The sequence below is a fragment of the Leucoraja erinacea genome, chromosome 3 (genome assembly GCF_028641065.1).
Source record: "Leucoraja erinacea ecotype New England chromosome 3, Leri_hhj_1, whole genome shotgun sequence".
NCBI classification, from domain to species: Eukaryota; Metazoa; Chordata; class Chondrichthyes; order Rajiformes; family Rajidae; genus Leucoraja; species Leucoraja erinaceus.
The window spans coordinates 79,019,837-79,046,205 of NC_073379.1; the positions used below are offsets into that span (position 1 = coordinate 79,019,837).

Below are 26,369 nucleotides of genomic sequence, written 5' to 3' on the forward strand. Positions count from 1 at the left end.
CCCGCAATTTTGGTGAGAGGTTTGGATGGCATAATGGTGTTAAAGACAGATCTGTAGTCTATGAATAGGAGTTTGACAAAGGTGTCTCTCTTATCCAGGTGCTCTAGGGATGAGCGTAGAGCTATGGTGATGGTATCGTCTGTGGACCTATTGAGGTGGTAGGCAAACAGCAGTGGGTCAAGGCTGGGTAGACTGGATTTAATGGGTTTTATAACTAGCCTCTCAAAACATTTCTTGATGGAAGTCAAGGCCACTGGACGGTAATCATTTTGGCAGGAGGTCTTGTTTTTCTTTTGGCGGTGATCGTGTTGATGGTGGTCGTGTTGAAGCAGGCGGGTACCTCAGAACAGAGTAGGAAGAGATATCACTTATGACTTGACTACCGAAGATTCAGGCTTGCATATTACCGTTGTGACATCATTGATATAATTTAAGGTGACCTCCCCTGAGGGAGATTCAAAGTCAGTAATGGGAACCTGAGTTTTAATTTTAAAGACAAGCGGTTAAAAGATTTAACATGACAGGTGAAAGGAAGCACAAGGCTTTCCCTACAGACAGAGTGCAGGTTTTTAGCAAAGTAGTCACCTAGTCTGCAGGCCTGTAACACAAGTCGACCTTTGTGGACATTTGGTTCAAGGATTGCTGCTATTTTGGCACCGTTAAATTAAAAATAAGATGTTCATTCACTGCCATCCAAACCTCAGCGTATCAATCCCCACCCCCCAAGTTCAACTCTCACCCTACAGAATAACAGGTTACAGAACTGTCTCACGAACATGGTAGTGAGCAACACGGGGGTCCCACAGGGGACGGTCCTCTCTTCCTTCCCATTCACCATCTACACTTCGGACTTCAGATATAACTTGGTCTCCTGCCACCTGCAGAAGTTTTCAGATGACTCTGAAATTACGGGCTGCATCAATGAGGGGAGGGAAGCTGAATGAAGATGTAGTCAATGACTTTGTTGAGTGGTGTGGGCTGAATCACCTGCAGCTCAACACCAACAAGAGTAAAGAGTTAATGGTGGACTTCAGGAGGAAAGGAACACCCATGTCCCCTTTCTCCATCAATGGTGTAGATGTGCAGTTTACCAGGGAGTACAAATACCTTGTAGTGTACCTGGGCAGTGAACAGGACTGATCCAGGAACAATGAGGCCCTGTACATGAAGGGACAGTCAGCTGTACTTTTTGAGAAGTCTCTGCTCCTTCAACATCTGCAGTAAGCAGCAATTAACCCTGAACTTACAGCAGCCCATATGAAAGACTAATAATCAAATCTAAAATGGAGTTGTTCTTCTACAAAAGCAGGGTCTAGCAGTACAAAAGAATGGCTCGGTGCCAAGTCTGAATGACATTGTAAATTATATGGAACACAATATGGAGGACAGATTGGCTTTTCAATAAAGACATTAAGATGGCAGCCTGCAGTAATAACATGTGCTTCTTCAAGGCCATAAAGAAGCCAAGATTGAAAAAAAAAAGCTGACGCTCCAGAGATAAGTAATAACTTGTTACTGGATAAGCTTAATTTGGACCCAGCCTTCCTACCTTCTGAAAGGTTGCAGAATCTTTCAGTCATGCCATATTCAGATTTGGTAGGAGTGTTTTACTGATAAGAAAAATGTATAATTGTGCTAACTCTTCTTTGTTCTGTGAGAGGGAGCCCAGGAAGCACTGAGCAACGTTTGCGCTCGTTGTAGGTCGCCACTCCCGTCTGACGAACCAATTAAAGATTGCCACGGTTTTGCCTTTAACAGTTTTTGTTGCTATCTGCTTTTAAGAAACAAACTTTGACACAAGTACCACAGGCTGGCTGATGTCCACATGTGCCGGCTTCAGCCATGCAACGGAGACCGTCTCACGATGACCCCCAATGTCCAAAACGAATGTGGGAGGGCCACACTTGAGGACCTTGAATGGTCCTTCGTACGGCCATTGAAGAGGACGCAGGAAAACAAACAGGCAGTCCTTGAGTGCAGAAGGAACGTGCTGCTTACACGAACCGTGGCGAGACGTCGGCACCGGTGCCAGCGTGCCCACCATGTCTCAAAGCCTGGCCCTCTGCTGATGGTATGCACTCACCGGGCACTGTCAGCGGGGCCCCATACACCAACTCAGCTGAAGAGGTGGCCAAGTCCTCTTTGGGCATGGTGCGGACACCCAGCAAAACCCACGGCAATGCGTCGACCCAGTCCAGGTCCTTGAGCCGAGCTTTCAGGGCATCCTTGAGTTGCTGGTGGAAACGTTCACGTGCGGATGATACCGCGTGGTGCGATGCAGGTTAACCCTGAGGAGGCGGGCCATGGTAGGGAGGTCAGAGCCGATGATGGACTGGGCAGTGGTTACAACTTTTTGCAGCCTTTTCTGCTCCTGGACGCTCAGGTTGCCCTACCAAGCCATGATGCAACCGGTCAGCATGCTCTCTACTGTGCACCTGTAGAAGTTCGAGAGAGTCCTCCTTGACGAACCGACTCTCCGTAATCTTCTCAGGAAGTAGAGGCGCTGTAGTGCTTTCTTTATAATTGCATCAGTGTTCTCGGACCAGGAGAGATCTTCAGAGATGTGCACGCCCAGGAATTTAAAGCTCTTGACCCTTTCCACCATCGACCCGTTGATATAAACAGGTCTGTGGATCCCCATCCTCCCTCTTCCAAAGTCCACAATCAGTTCCTTGGTTTTGCTGGTGTTTAACTCGATGATGGAGTTCGCACTATGACCAGCTACGCAGTCATGAGTATAGAGTGAGCACAGCAGGGGGCTGAGTACACAGCCTTGAGGGTGCTCCCATGCTGATTGTTATCGAGGCTGACACCTTTCCACAGGCGTAGATTATTTTCTATATGGAGAGACAATCCATAAATCGGAGGTGTAAAGGGACTTGGGATTGCTGGTGCAGAACTCCCAAAAAGTTAATTTGCAAGTGAAATCGGTAGTAAGGAAGGCAAATTCAATTTATACCAAGAGGAATGGAATACAAAAACAGAGATGTAATGCTGAGACTCTTTCAGGCGCTGGTCTGGCCGCATTTGGGGGACTGTAAGCACATTTGGGCTCCATTTCTGAGGAAGGATGCGCTGGCTCTGAAGAGGATCCATTGGAAGTTTACAAGAATTATTCCAGCAATGAGTGGGTTAGCATATGATGAGTGCATGACAGTGCTGGGCCTCTCCTCGCTAGAGTTCAGACGGTTGAGGGGGGGACCTCATTGAAACTTACAAAATAATGAAAGGCATATATAGAGGGGATGGCGAAAGGATGTTTCCACTGGTGGGAGAATCTTGGACCCGAGGTCATAGCCTCAGAATTAAAGGGCGCTCTTTGATAAAGGTGGTGAGTAGGAACTTCTTCAGTCAGAGGGGAGTTAATCTATGGAACAATGCCACAGAGGGCTGTGGAGGCCAATTCAGTGGATATTTTTAAGGCAGCATTAGACAAATTCTTCATTAGAACGGGTGTCAAGGGTTATGGGGAGAAGGCAGGAAAATGAGATTAGGATGCAGAGATCAGCCATGATTGAATGGCGGAGTAGACTCGATGGGCCAAATTCTATTCCTCTAACTTGTGAAAAGAAAATGCAACTGGAACTTTGTAGAAATGTTTTGAAGGCCAGTATGTTAAATGCCGTTGCCATTTTGGCACCAAGCTAAAAATTTAGATCAATGAGGCAACCCCTCAATACAAGGATAAAGGTTTTGCCAATCTTGACACAGCATGTTATTACTTACATTTGAGCAGCTATATCTAATTTAAGTGTTATATTTTACCACTCATTCTTTTCCACCACAAAGAGCAAGAAACACAAATCTAAAAATCACCCTTTATCTGTTAAAATAAAGTGGCCATCCATTTAACAGCCTATATGATTACCTTTTTTCATTTCTGACAAACTTCAGTCAATACCCAACAGAGCAACGCATTTAACAAAACAAAGATCTCCAAAAATAATTCTTATAAATAATCTAGATCCCAAAAAAAGAATGAAAATATTTACCATTCCCTGGGATGTTTGAGACAAGGAACATCTGGTTTATATTTTCTGTATGGTAGGTTTCGTGTCATCATATCAATTGATCCAAGCAGCTCCATGATGCTAAGATACTGATTGAAAAATAAAAGTAAAGTTTTCTGTGAAAATACTATAAATAGCCTAAGTAATTGGCATACAATTGTACTCTATCCAAGTTATATTCCAATAATGGTGGCAATCCATTAGAAATCATTTAAACAAGCGAACTACAGAAAGGAAAAATGAAGACACATTTTTAATGCATGGATATCACAGATGTTATACCTGGGTTAAAATATCAGATCTGCTTTTTTTCAAGATTCCTAGTTGTCCCCCAGTTGGGCGCACTGACAATATTGCACACTGGTCTTGTCTCATTGTGAAAAGTTACAATTGTATTAGGGAGAATGCAATGAAGTTTTACCATGTTGTTTCATGGGATGGCAAATCTGTTGTAATGAGAAATAGGCTATTCCTGTTTATGGTTTTTTATGTTATGTTTCATGCAACTCAATTCACTGCTCCAAACAAAACGAACCTAGCTGAAGCCACCTTTCCTCCTACCCAGAGATGGAATGGAAAATACATCTGGAGAACGAGTGTTCTCTTCCCTCTGGTTGGGCAGGTAACATGAAGTCTGTATTTAAGAAGGAACTGCAGATGCTGGAAAATTGAAGGTAGACAAAAATGCTGGAGAAACTCAGCGGGTGCAGCAGCATCTATGGAGCGAAGGAAATGGGCAATGTTTCGGGCCAAAACCCTTCTTCAGACGGATGGGGGGTGGGGGGAGGCGGGGAGGAGGGTGAAACTGTCTCCGGAGGGAGGAGGAGAACTTCGGTGAAACTGTTTCATTGGTTTTACGAATACATTTGGCCATGCAAGTCAAAAATTTATACAGAAATCAATTTGCAACATAATACAAATACAAATTCTGCAGTTGTTACAAGCATCTCATACCTGAGGTCTATTGAGTTCAATGCTTATATCATGAAGGTTAACTTCCATGTTTATTTTTGGTGATGCAAAATCAACTTCTGCGCGGGGATTCATTTCAAGTTTGGCTTTTGCAGATATTGGCTGAAAAACTAAAATATTAATAAGGTAAGAGATGTTAAATCCGTCACATAAAATTTGTCTCACAAACTAATATCTCCTAAAGGTAAATTGATGTCAACTGGAAACAAACACTGCAGATGCTATAATCGAGAGAAAATTAATCACATAAGGGAACTTAACAGGTCAGGCAGCATCTGCGGAGCAGAGGAATGATGGTGGACTTGAAATTTTGGCCAAACCGTTATTTCTACAGTTTCTTCCTGACCCAATAATTTCATGTCAGTTTGCTTACGTAAAGAAGTCACTCATTTTCTCTGAAAGAAATTCAATCATACCACCCCTCCCATCCCTCTTCTACAGTCTTGGGAGGTGCTCCTCTCCAACTCTTCTGCCTCAGTCTCGTCTTTGAACATGCAAACAGAGACAAACAGAACACGCAAACATAGACAAACAGAACACCAAACATGCAAACAGAGACAAATGGAGCACAAAGTGGCAACAAATTTAATATCCAAAATAAATAAAATCTGCCTATGAAAAGCTACATGTAACTCAAAGATTCAAGAAATTCATGCAAAATCAGTAATGGGAAATTTCTCCTGATGCAGTTAACCACCAGAAGCAGTAGCTATTAAATACAAAAAACTACTAGTGAAATGGTAACAACTTGGACATTTTGGTGGAGGAGGCCATTTTGGACACATTACAAGTTATTTTCCGAAAAGCATCAAAATACTTTCTTTAAAAAAATCACATTATAAAGTAACGCGATGGTTTAATGTTCAGTATTCCGAATTAAAAAACGATCCTAAAAAACAAAACAAAAAAATCAGATTGGACATTCTTACAAATTCTCCGAACCCAACTGAGTATTTAGTATGGTGAATGTCCACATTATGCTGTTCCTCCCTTCACCTCTCCCAACATGCATTTCCCAATTACAGGCCTTTCATATTCCAGCATTTAACCACCTGATCTTTTCTCTTCTCACCATTCAGTCCCCTAGGCTGCCTTTAACGAGACAGATACATGGTTCTGATAATGGCCACAGGTAATTAATGGTATAACAGGATCTCTGCAACCTGTATATAAATTGCATGCAAGTGCTATGTCAAACACACAACATAATTTCAAATGTGTGCAACCTACTGAACTGATATTCTGTTGGTTTGAAGTTACTTGTTGAGACTCCATCTTTCAAGAGTTCCTGTAAAGCAATATGAAAATTCATTTGTTGAACACAAATTAGTTGTTGTCATCAAAATAAAACCATAAGCTTGAGACAAAGCAAAATACAGGACAATTGCCAAATAATATTATCACTTAAGTGTGTTTGATTAATCTGAACTAGATAAAAAAAAGCAATATGGACCAACTCCAGTTTGATTTTAGACACAAAAAACTGGAGGAAACTGTAAAAATCTGCAGTTCCTTCCGACACATCTAGTTTGATTTTACTCCAGTCCCTATAACTTACCAAAATAAGTTGATAGCTAATTTAAAATTATATATTCTATCTGCCAAAATGTTACCATTCCTATCTCTCAGTACTCCATTTCATCCATCACCTATCTACCCATTCCACTTGCCTGCCTTAATTCTCTTGACAGGATTTCAGTTTCGTTTTGTGGGCAACATTAATTATATTTTGCATAGTTCACCGACAGGTTTTCAGTAATCTATAAATTTGGAAATGGTGTCCTATAAAACAAAACTGGAGTCATGAATACAAATCAAGAAAAGCAATGGGTCTCATAGTGACCCCAGGGAAGCACTGCATGCTTTCCTCCAATTTGTGAAACGGACATCCACACCTATTATTTTGTCTACCTATTATTGTAGGTAGACAAAAATGCTGGAGAAACTCAGTGGGTGAGGCAGCATCTATGGAGCGAAGGAAATTGGCAACGTTTCGAGTCGAAAGCCTTCTTCTGACAGATTTTCCAGCATCTGTAGTTCCTTCTTAAACATTTCGTCCACTATTATTGTTTCCTGTTATTCAGCTATTTTTCCATCCATTCCAGTACAACAGCTTTCATTCTATGAGTTTCATCATAATGATAAATTTTAGAGTTGAGTAAATAGGAGGCATAGGCCACATGGCCTTTTGATCCAGTTCCACTCTGCACCAAGATAATGGATGATTATCTTCCATAATGCCATTCAACAGCACAGTCCCTCAATTCCCGTAACATCCAGAAATCTAACAATGTTATTGATCCACACGTCATCATGTAGTGTCTCTGGAGCTCTCCAGAGTGGAGGGTCACGAAGGTTCACTCCCTTCATTAAACAAAGTCTATGTTCAGGACTGATGCCCGGAAAAATATTTTTTCACTCTGCCTACTCCTTATTCTCATGTTGTGCCCCACGTCGTAAACACCTCAGTTGGATCATCCCTGCATCAAGCCTGCCAACCCCTTTTAAGATTTTTTTTTTAAATGTCCACGAGTTTCATAATTTCCATGCTTCTCATCCTAATCATAATAATACTTTATTAGCCAAGTATGTTTTGCAACATACGAGGAATTTCATTTGCCATACAGTCATCATACCAATAAAAAGCAACAGGACACACAAAGTACATTTTAACATAAACATTCACCACAGTGACTCCTCCACATTCCTCACTGTGATGGAAGGCGAAAATAAGTTCAATCTCTTCCTTTCTTTGTTCTCCCACGGTCGGGGGCCTTGAGCCTTCCATTGACGGGACGATCTTGGCTCCCGTAGTCGGCGTTCGAGCTCTCCTCGTCGGGGCGATCAAGCTCCTGCATCGGGGGGAATCTTAGCTCCCCAAGCTGGGCGATCTGACCCCGGGTCAGGGCTGGTCGAAACCTTCTGCGTCGATCTCTACCCGAGACTGTGAGCTCCTCGATGGTGAAATCCGCAGGCCGCGGGTTGGAACATCGATTCCAGGCAAGGGATCGCAGGCTCTGATGGTAAGTCCACGTCCCCGTGGTTGGGCTCAAAGTCAGTCCCGAGCAAGGCCGCCAGCTTCATGATGGTAGGCCGCAGAGCGACCGGAGACACGATCCGGAAAACAATCGCATTTCCGGCAAGGTAAGAGATTGAAATAAGAAGATTCCCCGACCCTCTACCCCACCCCCCACATAAAACAAACCAGAGAATTTTAACACAAACTTTTAAAACACACTAAAAATAACAAAAAAAAGACGAAAGGACTGACTGTTGGCGAGGTTGCCATTGTCGGTGCCCCCTGGTGGTATACTGAACTCCAAGGTACATAGGCCTTGTCAACTCCATCTCTATTCAAGCAGCAAACCCATAATCCATGAAATTAGACAAGTAAATATTGCTACATGCTCTCCAAGGCAAATAAATATTTTCTTAAATAAGGAGACCAAACTTAGTAATACTCCAGGTAGTCTCATCAAAACCCTATCCATTTGTAAGACGACTGAGTCACTCCTCTCCGGTAATCAAATTCTCTTTCTAAATAAAGTCTAATGTGCCATTTGCCTTGAGTGACAAGAGTGCAAGCACACCCAAGTCCCTTTGAGCAACAACATAAACCTATCCATCCATTCATATCACATTAGCCCCACTTCCCTCATCATCACTAACTTCATTAAAACAAAAGCATGATTAGCTGAATGCAATTTGTTTTATAAGAAATCCATATTGGGCTTGCAATGTTCTCGAATGAACAGAGAGAGGCTAGATTGCAATTCTTAGAGGGTGAGCGAGTGTGAAGGGGTAATGGTCCATCTTTTAAGGTGGAATGACTTGTTGAGCAATCAGTTGGTAAAGTATGCAATGTCCTGGGCTTCATAAATAGAGAAAAAGTATGCAGAAGATTCAGAACTATTGAAAATTCAATAAAACACTGCTTTGCTCAGGACAGAGGTAGTGAATTCATTTCTGCAAACCACTGCTGCTAAGAGTAGGAGGTTGCATGCGGGGTAGACGTGATCTAAAACTCAGCGATGTGACAGCCAATTAAGGGAAGGGAACTGAATAGGCATAAGGCTAAGTACTAGCAAACCAGGAACAAACTAAGTTAAAAAAAAAAAAACAAAGTAGAGTAACAAGTTAAGAATCTGATATAGAGTTCTTAAAATGTGGCAGAGAGATTTATAAACAGTTTTTCTGAAAGGAGTTAAATAAATCTTTAAAGGAAAAGTAATTGAATCAGGTCTTTCATGACCATGAGCCCAAATAGCCTCCTTCATTTCGATATAATGCTATATTGTCAGAAATTGGTTCTCTCCACCATGAATATTAATTGATGCAAAGGCATGGAGCAGAGCAGATGAGAAATTGGGAAGGTAAAGGAGAACAGAAGCCTCAAGAACAAGGAAGTGCAATATTTGTAAGACCAGTTATATTAAATCAGCTTACCAAGGCCTCAGTTTGACTGCTATGTGAATACATTTTGGTGTTGACATTCCAATATGCACAGAGGTAGTCTAATCGGACAAGCTGAAAATTTAAAAAGAAAATGCAGTTATTTTAAAATGCGCAGGAAAAACCAACTACTTAGTGACAAATCAACTACTTTTACCTTATTGAAGACGTGCTCACATTGGTCATGTAAACATGGATTCCATTTTTCATCTGTTGTCTGTTATGTGACATTAAATCAATACATTTAGAACAGTGTATATCATTAAAGGGCTATATTAATATATGTTCAAACAGCTACTTCATAGTTATTCAGCAACAAAGTCTACTTGTTAATTCAAAGAGACTAACTTATCAAAGCAATTATCATACTTTCAAGATTTGGGACAAGATGCATTAAACTAAATTAAACTAGCTCTGGAAGCAACTAAAGAAGTTATCTTACAAATAGACAGAAATTCAATAGTGCGTGTCTGAGAACGGTATTTTTTGGTAATGTGAAAGCTCAGCTGAGCTGCTAACATTTTATAATTTTCCTTTTGCAGACTCCTTCAGGTGATCTTTAAAACAATAACTGCAGGAAATCAGAAGGAAAACAAGTAATAAATATTCTTTATTTTGATACCACTGTAGCCATTATTGAAGGGATGCTGTAATTAGTTCAATTTTAATGTTGAAAACTGTGCCTGGCACAAAGAAAAAAAAATCATGAAGGCTAATTAAAAGAAAGGAGGAATTTAAATTAAATCAACATATATCCTTCTTCTTTTCCTTATTACCACAAGTCATGCTAAAAATAAATAACCAAACTTGTTTAAAAAATTGAAGTGATTAAGTTCCATTTTACGTTTAACAATAGATTATTTTTAGTCACATCTTTATTTTAGATAAATAAACCATAAGAAATGTTGAAAAGGAAAGCTTTGAGAAATTGATTTTCTGCTCACTGCAAGGTGACCTTTACCAACTCCAATAAAATCCATGGCAGCTTTATTTTTAGATCACAACTCATCATTACTGGAAGCCTTTATTTTACACATTTTAAATTACCGTAGAATATTTTGAATAGCTTGGTACAATATTTTGGAAATTAAGAAAATTGAAATGGGAACAAACCTAAATAAATTTTTAGATCTTTATTCAATTCATTTCTAAAATAATTACATATCACTATCAAAGGATTTAATCAATTATTTATTCATTATTAATTCGAATTTAAGAACATCGCAATAATGAAAAGGTAATTCAGACAGCTGCATGTAATCATGTCCATAGGTCTCCACGGAGATATCGAATGAACATTTTTATGCTCAAATATTACAAATTCAACTGTGGAATGGATATTTTATCAGATATGCAAATTCTTGCTGAGCAGTGTATTTTTAAAACTGCTTATGATTGCTCAAACTTAATATCGCCATTCTATGGCTCCACTTTCGGGTTCATTTTAAGTTTGTTAGTTTTTAAATCAGTCAGCCTTTCATGCTCCAACCCATACAATCCTGATCAAATGCTCCTGGAGGTAAAGATAAATGACCTAGGCTAAGATAATAACCACACACCCTCATACATCATACATCTAAAAATGTTAAAACATTGTAAATTAATTCCTAAGTTTCTTTAGAATACTATTTCTTTTGACCTAATCAGCAATGATCACGCAGGTCAACGTTGCAGCTATGTTTGTTTTTAAAGTGCTCTATAAATAAAATTATTATTATTATTATTATAAGGATTTATTGACCAAGGAAGTCAGTGTCTGATTTGACACAGACCAATTTCTCGCAAATATGTGTGCTTGGCAATAGTTAAGATCAGGTGAGGCTGGTGCACATAGATGGTCTTTGTTTTATGTTCACAGCACGCCAATGCATAGCATTGGTAGCTCATTTCTGGAGCAACCAGCAAATTCATGTCCTCAGAGCGAAGTGAGAAAAAGCACAGTGAGAGAAAAGGGAGATGGGTAAGAGGCAATCATTACATCTCAGCATTTATACGGTCAATATATCACAAGAATCTGCAACAAATTTAGAACCAGTAAAACATTTAAATCAACAGTACCTCAAGACTTAAATTCTGAAGTGAAATTCCGAATGACAGTGGATTATTCGGATTTGTGATCTGTAAATATGAATATTCTATGTAAACCGTAGGAAAAAGCAGATCAAAACTTCATTCAATGACCATTAACAAAGATCTGTTACAACAAAGGTTTACATTTCCAATGTTTTCTATTTTCATTTTACTTGACCCATCAGCAATTTTTTGTTTTATTTCCTGATATAAATTTGCGCTCCTTTGCTGTCTTCTGATAGACTCCCATCAACTTTGCTCACTTGGTGAATTGTTGGCAGAATGCTGCTTCCACGCTCAATCAGAAATCTTAAATTTGCTAGTACTACATATTTTGGCCTTCTCAGATGCATCTGGCTGTATCTGAATATGATTTTTCGAAATAAGTTTATATATTAACTTTGATTAAAAATATACTTCAAATACTTGTAGTTTAACATGAGCTAGAGGATTGGGAAACTTTTAAAGAGCAACAGAAGATAACTAAAAAGGCAATACGGGGAGGAAAGATGAGGTATGAAGGTCAGCTAGCCAAGAATACAAAGAAGGATAGTAATAGCTTCTTTAGGCATGTGAAGAGGAAAAAATTAGTTAAGACCAAAGTTGCACCCTTGAAGACTGAAACTGGTGAATTTATTTTGGGGAACAAGGAAATGGCAGATAATTTGAACAGGTACTTTGGATCCGTCGTCACTGAGGAAGACACAATCTCCCCGATGGATCTAAGGTGACGGAGGAACTGAAGGAAATTCACATTAGGCAGGAAATGGTGTTGAGTTCACTGATGGGACTGAAGGCTGATAAATCCCCAGGGCCTGATGGTCTGCATCCCAGGGTGCTTAAGGAAGTGGCTCCAGAAATCGTGGACGGATTGGTGAGCAGTTTCCAATGTTCTATAGATTCAGGATCAGTTCCTGTGGATTGGACGGTAGTTAATGTTATCCTACATTTTAAGAATAGCGGGAGAGAGAAAACAGGGAATTATAGTTAGCCTGACATCGGTGGTGGGGAAGATGCCGGAGTCAATTATAAAAGATGAAATAGCATCACATTTGGATAGCAGTAACAGAATCAGTCTGAGTCAGCATGTATTTACAAAGGGGAAATCATGCTTAACTAATCTTCTGGAATTTTTTGAGGATGTAACATGGAAAATGGACATGCGAGAGCCAGTGGATGTAGTGTACCTGGACTTTCAGAAAGCATTTGATAAAGTCAAATTAGTGGGCAAAATTAGAGCGCATGGTATTGGGGAGCTGACATGGATAGAAAATTGTTTGGCAAACAGGAAACAAAGAGTGGGGATAAACGGGTCCTTTTCAGAATGGCAGGCAGTGACTAGTGGGGTACCTCAAGGTGCTGGGACTGCTGCTATTTACAATATACATTAATGATTTAGATGATGAGATTAAAAGTAACATTAGATAATTTGCAGATGACGCAAAGCTGGGTGTCAGTGTGCACAGTGAGGAGGATGCTATGAGGATGCAGGGTGACTTGGACAGGTTGGGTGGGTGGGCAGATGCATGGCAGATGCAGTTTAATGTGGATAAACGTGAGGCTATCCACTTTGGTGGCAAAAACAGGAAGGCGGATTATTATCTGAATGGTGTCAAGTTGGGAAAAGGGGAACTACAACGAGATCTGGGGGTCCTTGTTCATCAGTCACTGAAAGTAAGCATGCAGGTACAGCATCCAGTGAAGAAAGCGAATGGCATGTTGGCCTTCGTAACGAGGGAAGTTGAGTATAGGAGCAAAGAGGTCCTACTGCAGTTGTACAGGGCCCTAGTGAGACCACACCTGGAGTATTGTGTGCAGTTTTGGTCTCCAATTTTGAGGAAGGACATTCTTGCTATTGAGGGAGTACACCGCAGGTTCACGAGGTGAATTCCTGGGATGACAGGACTGTCATATGTTGATAGAATGGAGCGGCTGGGCTTGTATACTCTGGAATTTAGAAGGATGAGAGGATATCTTATTGAAACATATAAGATTATTGAGATTGGACATGCTAGAGGCAGGAAACATGTTCCTGATGTTGGAGGAATCCAGAACCAGGGGCCACAGTTTAAGAATAAAGGGTAAGCCATTTAGAACGGCGTTGAGGTAAAACTTTTTCACACAGAGTGTTCTGAATCTGTGGAATTCTCTGCCTCAAAAGGCAGTGGAGGCCAATTCTCTGGATGCTTTCAAGAAAGAGTTAGATAGAGCTCTTAAAGATAGCTGAGTCAGAGTATATGGCGAGAAGGCAGGAACGGGGTACTGATTGTGGATGATCAGCCATGATCATATTGAATGGCGGTGCTAGCGCAAAGGGCCGAATGGCCTACTGCTGCACCTATTGTCTATTGTCTAAACACTTGGTTTCATTATAAATAGCACACTTTCTATTTCTAGCTTTGCATGTTAGGTACATGGATAGGACAGGTTTAGAGGGATCTGCGCCAAACACAGGCAGGTGGGACTAGTGTTGATGGGACATGTTGGTCGGTGGTGTGATGACGACTATCACACCTGTGCCAAAGAAAAGTAAGATGGCGTGCTTTAATGGTTGCTGTCCGATGGTTGTAATGTCCACCACCCTGAAGTGCTTTAAGTGGCTGATCACGGCGCACATCAACTCCAGCAGCCTGGACAGCGTTGACCAACTGCACTTCTGTCTGGCTCTACACTCATAAGTAGAATATTTGGATAACAAGGACACCCATGTTAGCCTCCCATATATTGACTATAATTCCAACCAAAACCATCTCCAAAGTCTGGACCATGGACTTAGCACACCCCACCGGATCCTTGACCCCCTAGACCGCAATCTAAATGGTGGCCGATTGGGAAAGGGGGAGATGCAGCGAGACCTGGGTGTCATGGTACACCAGTCATTAAAGGTAGGCATGCAGGTGCAGCAGGCAGTAAAGAAAGCGAATGGTATGCTAGCTTTCATTGCAAAAGGATTTGAGTATAGGAGCAGGAGGTTCTACTGCAGTTGTACAGGGTCTTGGTGAGACCACACCTGGAGTATTGCGTACAGTTTTGCTCTCCAAATCTGAGGAAGGACATTATTGCCATAGAGGGAGTGCAGAGACGGTTCACCAGACTGATTCCTGAGATGTCAGGACTGTCTTATGAAGAAAGACTGGATAGACTTGGTTTATACTCTCTAGAATTTAGGAGATTGAGAGGGGATCTTATAGAAACTTACAAAATTCTTAAGGGGTTGGACAGGCTAGATGCAGGAAGATTGTTCCCGATGTTAGGGAAGTCCAGGACAAGGGGTCACAGCTTAAGGATAAGGGGGAAATCCTTTAAAACCGAGATGAGAAGAACTTTTTTCACACAGCGAGTGGTGAATCTCTGGAACTCTCTGTCACAGAGGGTAGTTGAGGCCAGTTCATTGGCTATATTTAAGAGGGAGTTAGATGTGGCCCTTGTGGCTAAGGGGATCAGGGGGTATGGAGAGAAGGCAGGTACGGGATACTGAGTTGGATGATCAGCCATGATCATATTGAATGGCGGTGCAGGCTCGAAGGGCCGAATGGCCTACTCCTGCACCTAATTTCTATATTTCCATGTTTCTATGCAATCAATTATGATAGGTGACAAAATATATCCCACAATAATTCTCAACATTGGTTCCCCTCCAGGCTGCATTCTGAACCACTTACTATACTTCCTGTCGACTCTCAATTTTTGATCTAACTATTTACATCTCTGCAGATGCTACCACCACAGTGGCTGGATCTCAAACACGGCAAGAGTACAGGATGGAAATAGAGCGCTTAGTAGCCTTGTGTCAAGATGACTACCTCTCACTCTATGTTAGCAAAATGGAGGGAGTCATCGACTTGAGATAGTGGGGTGGTGTGCACACCTCATCAATGGTGCTGATGTGGAGATGGTCAAAAGCTTGTATCTAGGTATAAAAAGTATCTAGGTATAAATATCGCCAGCAATTTGTCCTGGTCCAAGCACATTGACTTGACAGCCAAGATAACACACCAAAAACTCTACTTCTCACAAGACTAAGGCAATTCGATATGTTTCCAATGACTCATCAATTTCTGCAGATGGACCTAGGCAGACACATCCACCTTAGCATGCACAAGACACCAAAAAATGGCAGAGAATTATGAGTGCTCAGTCTATCACATAGATCTGTCTTCATCCTCACCCCCTCCTCATTCCAACTTCACTATGCTGCCTCTGCAAAGTTGCTAAAGTAATCAAGGACCACTCACACCCCTGTCATCCTCTCTTCACCCCTCTCCATTCTGGTAGAAGATACGAAAAGTTGAAAGCACATACCACGAGATTCAATAACTGCTTCTGCTCTACTGCAACCAGATTGTTTTAACAAATTTTTCATGTCAGGAATCTTCCAATGTACCTCATTGTGGCTCATATATATTTTTAAATCTGTTTGTAGCTGTTGCACTATGTTGCACACCAATTATTTTTACTGTCTGATGTCGTCATGCATGGCATGATTTACCGAGACAGCTCCGAAACTAAGATTTTCATTCTATCATATACACATGACAATATTAATACAAAGGCCCTGTTTTTCATTACCATTAAGAATCTGAATGTCTTTGAATTTCAGGGTCATTGGAGGTGTTAAAAATGCTCAGTTGGTTCAAGCAGTGGCAGCAATGTAACTAGCTGTTTCAAAAACGGGCTTGAAAATAATACAACTGCAGATTCTCAAAATTCAAAATAATGAAACAAATCTAATGAAGCGTAATTTTGACTGAAATATTAACCATTTCCCTTCCCACAGATATGGCTTGACCAGCAGTGTATTTCCTGTATGTTCTGTTTTAATAACAGCTAGGCTTGACTGTTCAGCACTTTACAAGATTACACTGACCACGCTCTTGCCATCACACTGTGTCTTGTCATGTTGAATTGGCAGTTTTTAAATTAATCTAGAAAAGCTCAATCTTTTATTTCCAAAACATTAAAAAATGCTACCTTAAGATCAGACCTGTGTATTCAGTTACTGAATCTTTCATTCACAATCAAAAATAGGTACCGAGATAGCTGAAGGGGCGAGCTTGGTAACTAAATTCAGCGGCATGGCAACAAATTCAGATTTCAGTCTTCCCTCAGAATCCATTGTTTAACATCCATTAAATAGGATACTGCAGAGTGTAAAATAACAGATTTTTCCATGAGAACAGAGATAATAAAGCAAACAAAAATAAACTGCTGGAGGAACTCAGCAGGTCAAACAACTTCTGTGGAAGCAAATGAACAGTTGTCGATTTGGATTTAGACCCAGCATCATTCTTTAAGAGTGCAGAGGGAAGGTAGACAGGATATAGAAAAAGGAGGATGATATGTGGAACTGCATGTGGGTGGGTGGAGAAGATGATGATAGAACCAGACTCTTTTTTTTTGGGGGGGGGGGGGGGGGGGGGGGGGATGCAAGGGAATGGGAAAGGTGGACCAAAAAATTATAAGGGGTCGTTGAAATGTCATGCAACTGGAGTAAAGGAAATGCCACTGAAACACCAAGTTAGATTACACTTTGCATTATCTCAAAAACTACAGCAAATATGCATCAGTTTTAACATTTAAATAAAATGTGTTCCTTCAATTATCTTGGAACCAAATGGACCTTTAAGATCATCATTTAAAAAGTAACATTCTAATCTTAGAATAGCAAAATTCAACTTGAACAAAAATTAAATACTCACATCATCTTCATAACGTATATGGATGTTGGTAATTTTCACCTGCAAATTCTTAATAACCTGAGTAATTAACTTTTCAATGAATGTGTCTTGCTTCTCTTTAGGATTTTCTGTAAAAATGCTCTACATTAATAACAGCAGACAGTAGATAGAGGCATTTCATTTTTGCATCATGAGCACATTAAAACTAGTTCTACCGTTTTATGGGAATGCTGATGGAAAGAAATCTCAGTCACCATGTGTGAAAATTCTAAGAAATGTCAAGTTTCAAATATAAAGCAAGGAGCTTTGTTCATGATAAGTGCACATTCAGAAAATCAGTTATTTTAAGTGTTCAATTAAAATTTAAAAGCCAAAAGACGTTTGCAAAACTGCAAGGCCTTAATATGTTCTATACATCATAACCACCACATTTCTTTCCCAGTATCTTAAGGACAGTTTATTTTGCAATATTAGGCATGGGATATATCATGGTAAAGAAAAAGGTTATTTTTGCAGTTTGAATTCATGAATTGTCAAACTATTATCCCTGCATATAATTAGAATCCCTGCATATAATTTTAAGACCAGATTTCCAAAACTGATATTGGAGAGTTGTGAACCTCAAAAAAATCTACAGGTGCAACTTTGACATCACTAAAGAATTGATCTCAACTGGGTGACATCAACAAATAAACTGGTCAAAGAGTTTTCCACAATTGCTTTCTTCACTGTGTCAGGTGGTAAAAAGAAAATAATCAAGTCATGAGAGAGATATTTTCCAAGTAATTTGTGTCATTTTATCTATTTAAAAAAAACTAGCATTCCTTGGAATACTGGTTGAAGCACTTGATGAAAAAACTAATTTAACTAGGAATAATAGGCAAGATTGTAAATTCTGAAACAATTAAATAATATCCAAAACAAGTTAGAGCAGGTTAATTATTGTGGATGCAATTTTGAACAATTGGGAATTGATTTGAAACAAGACAGCTCCGTTCTGAAATAATTCTCTCCTCTCTTCATCCATTAAGTTATTTTCTCTTTATCAGGTAAACAATGAACACAGGTAGTATACAAGTAAAGATTAATTCGATGAATAAACGAATGATAGACCTTAATTAGCTTTACCTTTGTCAGCAACCTTTTGCTTAGCTTCTTCAATCCTTTGCAGTTCCATCTGTTTGAGTTCCTCAATCTGCAATTTGTCTTTTTCAGCATCATATTTCATACCTATAACAGACATTAAAAAATGTAACTTACAAATACATGAAACAATTCATCAGACCAACTTTCACTAAGCTCACATTATACAATAAATATAAAACCACAAAATTTATTAATATCACTTCTGATGAAAAAACTTTCATTCATTTTTTCTTGTGTTTACCATAGCCAACATATTTCACGAACTATTATAATATTTGCTTACTGGCACATGGAACAACCAGCAAATGGACTCCATCTAGTATAGCTTCTACTGCTTGGGTGTACAGGTTTTTCCATGGTATCTTGAGTTCAAGTTTACCTAAGAAAATAGGAATTCAAAATGAACAGCCAAATGTTTTGAGATACTTAGAATGCATTGTGATATTGACTTATTTTTGGACGTGCTACACCAAGAAACAGTTCTGCACAAAGAAACATTTTCCAAGAACAGAATCCAATAAATAATATAAGACAATGGCTATTGAGCACTGACCAAGCACCCGAGATAAAATGCATGTTTACTATTGTTCTTCATTTTAAGCGCCGGAATTATAGGATAAAACTAGACCAAGTGCAGACCCGTTGGGTCTGCTCCCCCAATGGTGTGATCCCCCAACCCAATATTCCACCATGCACCCGTCTCCTCCAATGGAACTGAAGCCATTCTCAAAAGTAAGATTCCAGCACTGCCCTGCCTCCCTCAGCAGTGGATTAAAAAAAAATCCAATGGCACCTCCCCTGCCTGCTGCAGCAGTGAAAAGTTCAGAATGTTCCTGTCTTGCAACTTTGTTTCGAAGTGTGTTGGAAGCTGGCATGTAAATGGAGAAGCCAGTTTCTTTTTGAAATACTTGGGGGTGGGGGGGAGAAGGATTTGATTAAAAACGTGTACTTCAACACGACGAAATGAAATGAGGAGCGGATACTTAGAAAGAAAAGCGAAATCTCTACCGAAATGGAAAATATCTCGGAGATTGAGCGTCTGGATTGGGCGTGGCAATGAATCAAAGGAAGAAATGCAGCCGGCAGCCGTACATGCAAATGAATCCATTCCGATTGGACATCTGCGAGCATCGGCCATTCCGATTGGACATCTGCGAGTATCGGGCACGAATCGAAAGGTAGGAAGGGCGCCGGACGGCAGTCGGTCGGATGGCCCCAGAGTTTTATAGATAGATAGATAGATAGATAGATAGATAGATAGATAGATAGATAGATAGATAGATAGATAGATAGATAGATAGATAGATAGATAGATAGATAGATAGATAGATAGATAGATAGATAGATAGATAGATAGATGTAGATGTATTGCACACATGTTAAAAGTAGGCACTGCCTTAGCCGAGCTTAAAAACAAAATACACTGTAATCGAGCATTGGGAACATTAAACACAAAACAGTCACATAAAAATTAAAGTAAAAACTTTGTGGATTGAAGAATTAGAAGTAGAATATCCTGTTAATGCACATATGTCAATTTTACTCAGTACCTAAAATTGGATAATTGTATAGTGCCACAATTCTGATATTTAGTTTCAATACAAATCATAGGATTGGAAAATTGCAAATACCCAGGCAAATTCACGTTAAAAGCGAAAAAAATACCAAAAGATGCAATTTACTGTGGAATGTCACAATACAGTTTGCAGTGAAAAAACAAGAAATGGGCTTATCCCCAAAGAATAATGGGCACAAGGTTACAGATGGAGTGCTGCAAAACGAGATTAACATATATGGCTACTTCGACAGCATTGATTTAATTGAAGGATGCTGTATGACAATGAGTCTAACAATGAGCGCATGGATGCATTTCTCCCTCATCCTCAGTATTTAAATATGTACTGTATTTTACAGATAGTTCTGATATAGAAACATAGAAAATAGGTGCAGGAGGAGGCCAATCGGCCCTTCGAGCCAGCACTGCCATTCATTGTGATCATGGCTGATCGTCCCCAATCAATAACCCGTGCCTGCCTTCTCCCCATATCCCTTGATTCCACTAGCCCCTAGACCTCTATCTAACTCTCTCTTAAATCCATCCAGTGATTTGGCCTCCACTGCCCTCTGTGGCAGGGAATTACATACATTCACAACTCTCTGGGTGAAAACGTTTTTTCTCACCTCAGTCTTAAATGACCTCCCCTTTATTCTAAGACTGTGGCCCCTGGTTCTGGACTGGCCCAACGTTGGGAACATTTTTCCTGCATCTAGCTTGTCCAGTCCTTTTATAATTTTATATGTTTCTATAAGATCCCCCTCATCCTTCTAAACTCCAGTGAATACAAGCCTAGTCTTTTCAATCTTTCCTCATATGACAGTCCCGCCATCCCAGGGATCAATCTCCTAAACCTACGCTGTACTGTCTCAATCACAATTGCGGCCCGAGCACCGAGCCTTGCGGCACCATTTGAAGACTTGATGGGCCAAATGGCCTAACTCTGCTCCTATCACTTATGATCTTATGATTTTATGAACATCCCCTACTGACATTTACCCAATGATACTATATTAAACAATGCAACATGCAGAGTTTAATATTTTTTAGCTTGCACCAGGAAAAATAAACCAAGCTACTAAAGATCTGTATTTTAGAAAATCATGTATATAAAATAATGTTGTAAGAGAGTCTGAAACGCCTTTGCACTAATCCCCTTTGGCCCAATGACAGTTTATAATCACAACATTTTTATAACACTAAGTTTCTTAAAACAACCTGCATATACATGAACATATGAAGTATTTTGAGCTTCATAAAGGGAATGAAGACAGAATTGACAGCAATAATTATTTAATCAATTAAAATTCTAGAAGATGCAAGTTTGTGTTAGTTAAGCATAATGTCTTCAACATTGTGTACATTATCTTACAAATTTTGTTAAAGCCACACAAATCTCTTAGACATCATCAGGGTTTCTGCGTATCTGCTCTTACTACCTTTACCGCGGGACAGAGTATAGGTTAGTACTCACCTTCCACTCCATCAGTTTTTGCATTAAATGCGTTATCCTTCACAATTTCTACCAATTCTAATGTGATCCCACCACCAGTCACATCCTCCTCTTTCTTTGCATTTCAGCATTTTACATTAATCACCCACTTTGTGGCTCTTGGCCCACTTTTCTGACCCCCATCAACCATCACACAGCATCTGGTGATACAACACTCATCTTTAAGTTTCGGACCAGGGGCCTTAAATCATAATACATACAACAGTTTAAAACAGACCCTCTGGCCTACAATGCCCATGCCAAAAATGGTGCCAACTTTAACTAATCTGCTCTGACTGCATGCAATCCATATCCCACCATTTGCAAAACCATGTTTTGGTTGAGAAAAATGTTAACATTCATTTCGAGGCGACTAGAAAATAAAAGCATGGAGGCTTTATCATGCGCTGGTGAGGCCGCATATTGTGAGCTGTTTTGGGCCCTTGTCAGTGCAAGGATGTGCTAGCTTTTGGAGAGAGTCCAGAGGAGGATTATAAGAATGATCCTTGGAATGATTTGGCTGTACGAGGAGCATGTGATGGCTCTGGGCCTGTACTCGCGAGTTTAGAAGGATGAGAGGACATCTCATTGAAACTGACCAAATAATGAAAGACCTCCAAGATAGTGTGGAAGAGAGGATGTTTCAAAACTCAAGAAATGGCAAAACCCAAGAAATTCCAAAACCCAAGAAATGGCAAATACATGTAGATGGTCACAGTTTTTTTGCCTGGAACAGGAAGGCACAAATTTAAGAGGAATAGAAGATTTCGAAGGGACCCAAGGAGCAACTTTTTACACACAGTAGATGGTACGCATATTGAATGAGATGCTACAAAGAGGACGCTACAGAAGTGGATGCAATTGCAATGTTTAAAAGAACATTAGACAGGTACATGGATAGTAAAGGCCCAGTGACATGGGCCGAGCACAGAAATACATCCTGGTCAGCATGAATAAACTGGGTCAACTTCCTCCAATCTCATGTGTCAGCTGTTTACAATTTGGTTTCCTCTGCATTGGAGAAACCAAGTGTAGATCGAGAGATCATTTCATGAAACCCCAGCGTTCAGTCTGCAGGGATGATCCTGAGCTCCCTGTGGCATACCACATTAATTCTCAAGCTCACTTCCTTAAGACTGTCTGTGGCCATGCACACTGCCTCGATGAAGTTATCATAAATGAGAACAACATCTTATAACTTAGCAGCTTGCACATTATGGAATCAACACTAAATTCTCCAACTTATAAGGTCATAAGTGATAGGAGCAGAATTAGGCTATTCAGCCCATTAAGTCTATTCCGCCATTCAATCATGGCTGATCTATCTTTCACTCCTAACCCTATTCTCCTACCTTCTCTCCATAACCTCTGACACCCGTACTATCTCTGCCTTAAAAATATCCATTGACTTGGCCTCAACAGCCTTCTGTGGCAAAGAATTCCACAGATTCACAACCTTCTGACTAAAGAAATTCTCTCCTCTCCTTCCTAAAGGAATGCCCTTCAATTTTGAGGCTGACCTCTGGTCCTAGACTCTCCTACTAGTGGAAACATCCTCTCCACATTCACTCTATCCAAGCCTTTCACTATTAAGCACGTTTCAATGAGGTCCCACCACATTCTTCTAAACTCCAGTGAGTACAGGTCCAGTGCTGTCAAATGCTCATCATACGTTAACCCACTCATTCCTGGGATCATTCTTGTAAACCTGCTCTGGATCCTTTCCAGGGCCAGCACATCCTTCCTCAGATATGGTGCCCAAAATTATATATAAGATGTATATTTCCAAGTCAAGATTGTGTATGGCATGGAGAGCAATTTATCCTTACCCTTATCCTTCTAGTTGGTAGTGGTTGTGGGTTTAGATCTTCAGGTGAACTACTATCTCACTGCTTCCGATTACTGTTCTTATGTCCTTTTCTCACTTTAAATGTCTTGTTACTGGTCAGTTGTCATGCTTATAAGGTGATCTGTCTTAATCCATCTCCATAATATTTTTTTGTCTTACACCTCACTCCTCCTGCCAGCTCTGCTTTGAATGTTGTCAAACAAATTTTAAGTTCTATCTTAACTGAGAAGACTTAAGAGGGACAGAAGTTGGGGGTGACAAACTATGACAAGCAAGCAAAAAAAAAAAATTAACAAATGATGCACTTATCAATCATATCGTATTTTAATAGGCTGAGTCTCCACTTGCATTATAAATTGATTATATGAATGAATTATGTTTTCAAAAATTACTTACTAATATGCCCAGCTTTTACTCGGAACGGGACTTCCAGCTCACACTGAGAAAAGGTTAAAAATAAAGTGAAGTTAAATAATTTCAACAGCAACAAATTAATCATTAACATATTGAGGCCAACTTATTATTATTTTTCTTTATAAAATTAGACTTTAATGATTGTGACATGAACCAAAAAATGTTTTTCTCCATTTATGAATGAACATTCTTATAAGATGTTGAAGCAAATCTAGGAACAGATTGAAGCAAACAGCCAATTTTCAATAGCAATTGACGTAACCTGTCGTAGAGTGAGGCGCTCCAAAAACAAAGAGGGACCATTGGGACTACATATAGGGCGCCAACAACACTTTCTAATGTTGTTGGCGCCCTATACTTGGCGACTCTTTGCAAACCTTGCTTGTTGTATGCAAATCAAAGAATTTCACTGACATGTCACATGTTATAATAAAGTATCATTCATTTAGTCTTCAATATCAATTCTAAGTACATCCTGTATGTCAATATGAATATCACACAAAGAGTCAACATTTTACTGAAACTCTGCACATGCAATTTTTCCATTGAGATCCATTGAGATTATTGTGTTGAACCAAGGAGTACAATTCCTGCAAGTAAAGGCATTAAATTATGATGCAAACATTCAGGGGTCACCATTTGTAGAGAATGAAAATGCACAAGAATGAAATGATCTGAATCTGTCTCTTGCGAAACATTTGCGTTGATACGTGTAAGAAGGAACTGCAGATGCTGGTTTAAACCAAAGATAGACACAAAAAGCTGGAGTAACTCGGCGGGACAGGCAGCATCTCTGGAGAGAAGGAATGGGTGATGTTTCGGGCCGAGACCCTGCATTGATATGTTCATTGAAGGGATATGGGCTTCGCAGGCTGAGCCAGCACTGAATTGCCTATTCCTAGTTGATCGTGAGAAGATGCTGATGACTTGTCCTTGAATAGCAGCTGTCCTTGATTTATAGCAGTTCAAGTGGAGGAGGATGTGGGGTGGCTATATATATACACACAATGCTGTTGGGAAGAGAGATCCAGGATTATGGCATGGTGACGTTGAAGGAACAGCTATATATTTCCAAGTCAGGATTGTGCATGGCTTGGAAGGCAACTTTCAGATGGTTGTGGTAGCGGTTGTGGGGGGGGGGGGGGAAACATCAGTTGCCAAAAAATCCGTAGACTAGGACTGCCTTAGTGCCAAGGGTTTAGATGGGTGAACTTTGTCAAGTGTGTGCAGGAAAATTTGTTCATGCATTATATAATAGGATCTTACCAGGGAGAAAGCAAGGCTTGACCTACTTTCAGGGGAATTGGGCACACATGTGACTTAAATGTCTGCAAGGGAGCCTTTTGAGTATCGATGATCACAGTTCCACTAGCTTTAAAATAGCTATGGATGAGGACAGGGCTAGTTCATGCTTACATTGGGGCAAGGCCAATTTTGATGCTATTAGAGGAATTTGTAAAAGTGGATTGGAGTAGGTCGTTTGGGGTCAAAGGGACAGCTGATAGAGTAATGTTTTTAACCATGTGATAATGAGAGCTTGAAGTATGCATGTTCCTGTTAGTATAAAGTACAAATCAGAGAGAATTAAGGAACCCTGGATAACAAGAGAATCGAGGCTCTGATCGGGGAAAACCGAGTCAAGGGTCAAGTTTAGGCAGTGGAATAAAGTGCATTCCTGAATTGAACGCGTATTGGGGACTAAAGAACAGACCTATGGAAATCAAGAGGGCAAAATGGCACGAGTTAGCTCTGACGGTGAGAGTTTTGGGGAGAAGGCAGAAGAATGGGGTTCAGAGGGAAAGATAAACCAGCAATGATTGAATGGTGGAGTAGACTCGATGGACCGAATTGTCTAATTCGCTCCTATAATTTAAGAACTTATGCAGACTAGGGAGTTTTGGGGAGTTTTGGGGAGAATGGGGTTCAGAGGGAAAGATAGATCAGTCATGACTGAATGATGGAGCAGACTCGATGGTCCGAATTGTCTAATTCGCTCCTATAATTTATGAACTTATGAAGACTAGGGAAGTTAGAATAGTCCTTGATGAGATATACAAATCTTCATTAGACACGGGCAAGGTGTCAGTGTCGGCAAGGTGGCGCAACGGTAGAGTTGCTGCCTTACAGCTCTTTCAGCACCCGGTGACCCGGTTAATTCCGACTTTGGATGCTGTCTATAAGGGGTTTGTATGTACTCCCCATGACAGGGCTCGAAATTAGCGGTTGCCCGGGTGCCAATGGCAACTTACAGTCCCGCCGGTCAACCATGACATTTTGTCCGGCTTGGCAAGCAACCGGGACACCCGCCCGCCATCCGTGTCCGGGTCTCGGCTCTCCGCTAGTTCTCGGGTCTCGGCTCGGCGCAAGCTCTCGGGTCTCAGCTCGGCGCTAGCTCTCGGGTCTCCGCTCGGCGCTAGCTCTCGGGTCTCCGCTCGGCGCTAGCTCTTGCTCGGCGCTAGCTCTCCGTTCGGGTCTCGGGCCACTTTCTCCCTTCCTTTGCATTGTGGGAGATCTGCCCGCCATTGCTGTCCGGTCGCTGCCTCATTGCGACCGCTGAAAAACAACACAGAATCACTCCCTGGAGCTGCAGTAACTCTCTGGAGCTCTTGCTTCTTGGTTTCCTGGTCCTCCAAAAATATTCGAATTGGAATTTAAACTGGTGGACCTATCAGCACCAAACTCCAAACTCTGAAAAATAACAGCCTTTTGTATTTTGTCTGTTTATTTATTG

The 26,369-nt window shown here is 40.5% G+C and overlaps 1 protein-coding gene across 4 annotated transcripts in view; it reads right to left on the reverse strand.

The window, feature by feature from the left end:
* The window catches only part of vps13a (vacuolar protein sorting 13 homolog A), a 329,586-nt gene that overhangs the window by 267,759 nt on the left and 35,458 nt on the right, over positions 1–26,369 (reverse strand). For all 4 annotated transcript variants that reach the window (XM_055633035.1, XM_055633034.1, XM_055633037.1 and 1 more), the window contains exons 3-12: positions 23,621–23,663; positions 18,612–18,707; positions 18,311–18,412; positions 17,204–17,310; positions 11,493–11,552; positions 9,592–9,651; positions 9,429–9,509; positions 6,213–6,270; positions 4,965–5,092; positions 3,993–4,099 (exon numbers count right to left, since the gene is read on the reverse strand). In XM_055633035.1, coding sequence (XP_055489010.1) covers positions 3,993–4,099; positions 4,965–5,092; positions 6,213–6,270; positions 9,429–9,509; positions 9,592–9,651; positions 11,493–11,552; positions 17,204–17,310; positions 18,311–18,412; positions 18,612–18,707; positions 23,621–23,663 — 842 coding nt within the window. The remainder of the gene's footprint in view (positions 1–3,992; positions 4,100–4,964; positions 5,093–6,212; positions 6,271–9,428; positions 9,510–9,591; positions 9,652–11,492; positions 11,553–17,203; positions 17,311–18,310; positions 18,413–18,611; positions 18,708–23,620; positions 23,664–26,369) is intronic.